General features: G+C 43.3%; 1 protein-coding gene across 6 annotated transcripts in view; it reads right to left on the reverse strand.

Moving 5' to 3' along the window:
• Positions 1 to 3,164, reverse strand: part of LOC107691714 (E3 ubiquitin-protein ligase KCMF1-like) — a 29,997-nt gene that overhangs the window by 9,713 nt on the left and 17,120 nt on the right. For all 6 annotated transcript variants that reach the window (XR_001634563.1, XR_001634564.1, XM_016490494.1 and 3 more), the window contains exons 5-6: positions 1,906 to 2,083; positions 1,500 to 1,785 (exon numbers count right to left, since the gene is read on the reverse strand). Coding sequence is in view for 4 of the 6 variants with exons in the window: in XM_016490494.1 (XP_016345980.1) it covers positions 1,500 to 1,785; positions 1,906 to 2,083 (464 nt within the window). In the remaining 2 variants the exon portion in view is untranslated. The remainder of the gene's footprint in view (positions 1 to 1,499; positions 1,786 to 1,905; positions 2,084 to 3,164) is intronic.

Here is a 3,164-nt window from a genome sequence, read left to right on the forward strand (position 1 = left end):
ATTTTACAGTCTTTTACTGTTAAAATCACAATAATTTTTTACAGTGCAGAGAAGAGAGAAAAACAAAACACCAGTCACGAATTAGAAGTAAAAATGTCAGAGGATTTCGATATAAGCCAAGAGGAGACTGGTTTTCCTTTGCTAAAGTAAGGAAACTTTACTTTAATTACTTTTGGACGTTTGCTTCCTTTGCTCCTGTAAACAAACACTGGTTTTTGCCCGACTCACACACACATGCGCTACGCCTATGTCCTACGTCATCCGCCGGAAAGGCAGTCTCTCGTGAATGCGCGTACGACAGTTGGCGGAAGTTACACAAAACTGTTAAAGGGGTCATATGATGCGATTAAAATTTTTCCTTTCTCTTAATATCGTTTTAAATGTGGATATGTTTTTAAACAAAAACACATCAATTTGCTACAGGAGGCCTTTGTTCACCCCCCGAGCCGTGTGAGGTACGTTTTACTATGTAGAGACCTGCGCAGGATGGATTTTTCAGTCCCGCTCCTGCAGAAATATATCTTATCTGGTCCCGCTCCCGCCCGCGACATTCATGTTTTGTCCCGCTCCCGCCCGCAAAAAAGTAATCTATATAGACTTTTTCAGTACATCGAAAAAATTTACATGAAATGGTTCTGTAACATCTCCTAAGCTCCACAACATCCCAGCATAAACACTCCCGATAAAATATTTGTTATTTAAATATTTGTTTAGCATCAACATTAACAAACCACTGTTATTTTTAACAGAAAAGCAAGCATGGGCTGCTGCGTGCACGGTTTGGCAGCACTTCCTTTATTATCACTAAAAGCTGACATCTCAGTTAATCTCTATCTCATAAAGCTCTGTTATAACAATAAATGTATGCACAATTAATCTTTCACAATGTCTACACTTCATGTGTTAAAATGAGAGGATTCGTGAGCATGCAATTTCAGCACTGTGGTGAGTTGATTCTAAATTAATAACCTCTGATTGGCCATTGTGTTCTAGAAAAAAAACAGCTGAGTCTGTGATTGGCTACATTGCGCTACCCTATGCCTAGCTTGCGCATATCAATCATTTTAATGTTAATATTAGTTGTTGTTTTTGCTTTTGTACAACAAATAACAATTTATATGTTTTAGACACTTTATATTTAGATAATTTCTATTTTGCGGGAGTCCCGCAAATCATTTTATTCTCCCGCATCCCGCACACACACGAGTCTCTTCCCGCCCGCACCCACACTCGCCCATCAAGAGTTGTCCCGCGCCGCACCCTGTTGCGTTGGGTCCTGCGGGTCCCGCGGTACTCCCGCGGGAGTGCAGGTCTCTACTTGGAAGAGCAAGGACAATTTTTAATATAACTTCGATTGGATTTGTCTGAAAGAAGAAAGTCATATACACCTAGGATGCCTTGAGGGCGAGTAAAACATGGGCTAATTATCATTTTTGGGTGAACTAACCCTTTAATAATACATAAACAATCTTGAGTGTATAGTTATGTCCGAGCCGTACCGTGTGAGAAGAAACTGGGAGCTGTGGGAGGCCAGCGGGTTGCTCTCAGTCATGGCTGTGTTTGTGGCGGTGTTGGGCGGCGGGATGCTGGCGCTGATGTTGCTAGGGTTGCTGCGTTGGCGTGTAGCGTTGCGGGCCGTCTCCAGCTGCTGACGCGCCGCCTGTGCCTGCTGGCGCTCCAGCTGAAGCTGCATTTGCAGTTGCTGCAGCTGCGAGGCCGAGGGGCCAGAAGAGTTGAGCTGTCCTCCTGCGGAGCGCCGCACACCCGACAGCTGAGAGAGCAACTCTGGTGATGTAGACACAGGTAGAAAGACGACAAAAAAAAGTGTGAGAAGAATCAAAACAACACTTGCATCAACAAAATGAAAGTCCATAAGCCAATTAAGTTAAAGCCTGTATTACACACCTGCTATGGGGTCCATGGCTTCCCTATTGCTTGGAGAGTAGGAGGAGCTTTGTGAAGAGGAGAGCCCACCAGTGGAGCTGCTGGTAAAGTGCATGTTAGTCCGGCGTGCCCGCGGACCGCCCAGTCCCCGCCCAGGGTGGAACATCCGACGAACGTGCCGTACGCCGCTGCTCTCATCGTGCACACACTGGTTAAGGAGCAACTGGCTGAGAATGTGTCACAACACACACATCACCTCTCATCCTGAATCATCTAACAATTTCAGGTTTGAGTCTGATAAGGTGTCGTGATTTTATTGCCTTTTTTGCTCCACACTTTTCCATCACTTTATCACTTTCTCTGTTAAAGAGAGATTTCACCCAAAAATGAAAATTCTGTCATTAATTACTCAGCCTCATTCCGTTCCAAACCTGTAAGACCTTTGTTCATCTTTGGAACACAAATTAAGATATTTTTGATGAATTCCGAGAGCTCTCTGACCCTCCCATTGACCGCAAGGATCCTAACACGATCAAGGTTTAGAAACGTAGCAAGGACATCGTTAAAATAATCCATTTGACATTAGTGGTTCAACCGTAATTCTACGAAGCTATGAGATTACTTTTTGTGTGCAAAGAAAACAAACATAACACCTTTATTCAACAATTTGTCTCCTCCTGCACCCTGTAGCACCATTTTGGAGACTATCACATACGTAAACAACGTATGCAACGTATGTACATGGATATGTTGTTTATGTTCAGATCAAAGCGTAAACAACATAAAATTATAGTTGAACCACTGATGTGACATGGATTATTTTAACGATGTCCTTGCTACAGTTCTGAGCCTTGATAGTGTTAGGATCCTTGCTGTCTATGGGAGAGTCAGAGAGCTCACGGGATGCATCAAAAGTATCTTAAAGGGTTAGTTCACCCAAAAATGAAAATTAGCCCATAAATTACCCTCGATACCTCCAATCGAAGTTATATTAAAAATTGTCTTTGATCTTTCAAGCTGTTTAATGCCACTCAGCGGGTGTTGCATGCATCAGTCCAGAAGAAGTTAAATAAACACCGCCCATCCATAAAAAAATAAGTGTCTCACACGGTGAGAACAAAGGCCTGCTGTAGCGAATCGATGCGTTTTTGTAAGAAAAATATCCATATTCAAAATGTAATAATCACTCTCATGTAGCTTGCGCCAACAGTTGTACACTGGAAGCAGCTCCGGGCGGATGACGTATGAGTTCAGCGTTCCGCATGCCCCGGTAAGTCTCG

Source organism: Sinocyclocheilus anshuiensis, unplaced genomic scaffold (assembly GCF_001515605.1).
Source record: "Sinocyclocheilus anshuiensis isolate Anshui unplaced genomic scaffold, SAMN03320099.WGS_v1.1 scaffold246, whole genome shotgun sequence".
Taxonomy (NCBI): Eukaryota; Metazoa; Chordata; class Actinopteri; order Cypriniformes; family Cyprinidae; genus Sinocyclocheilus; species Sinocyclocheilus anshuiensis.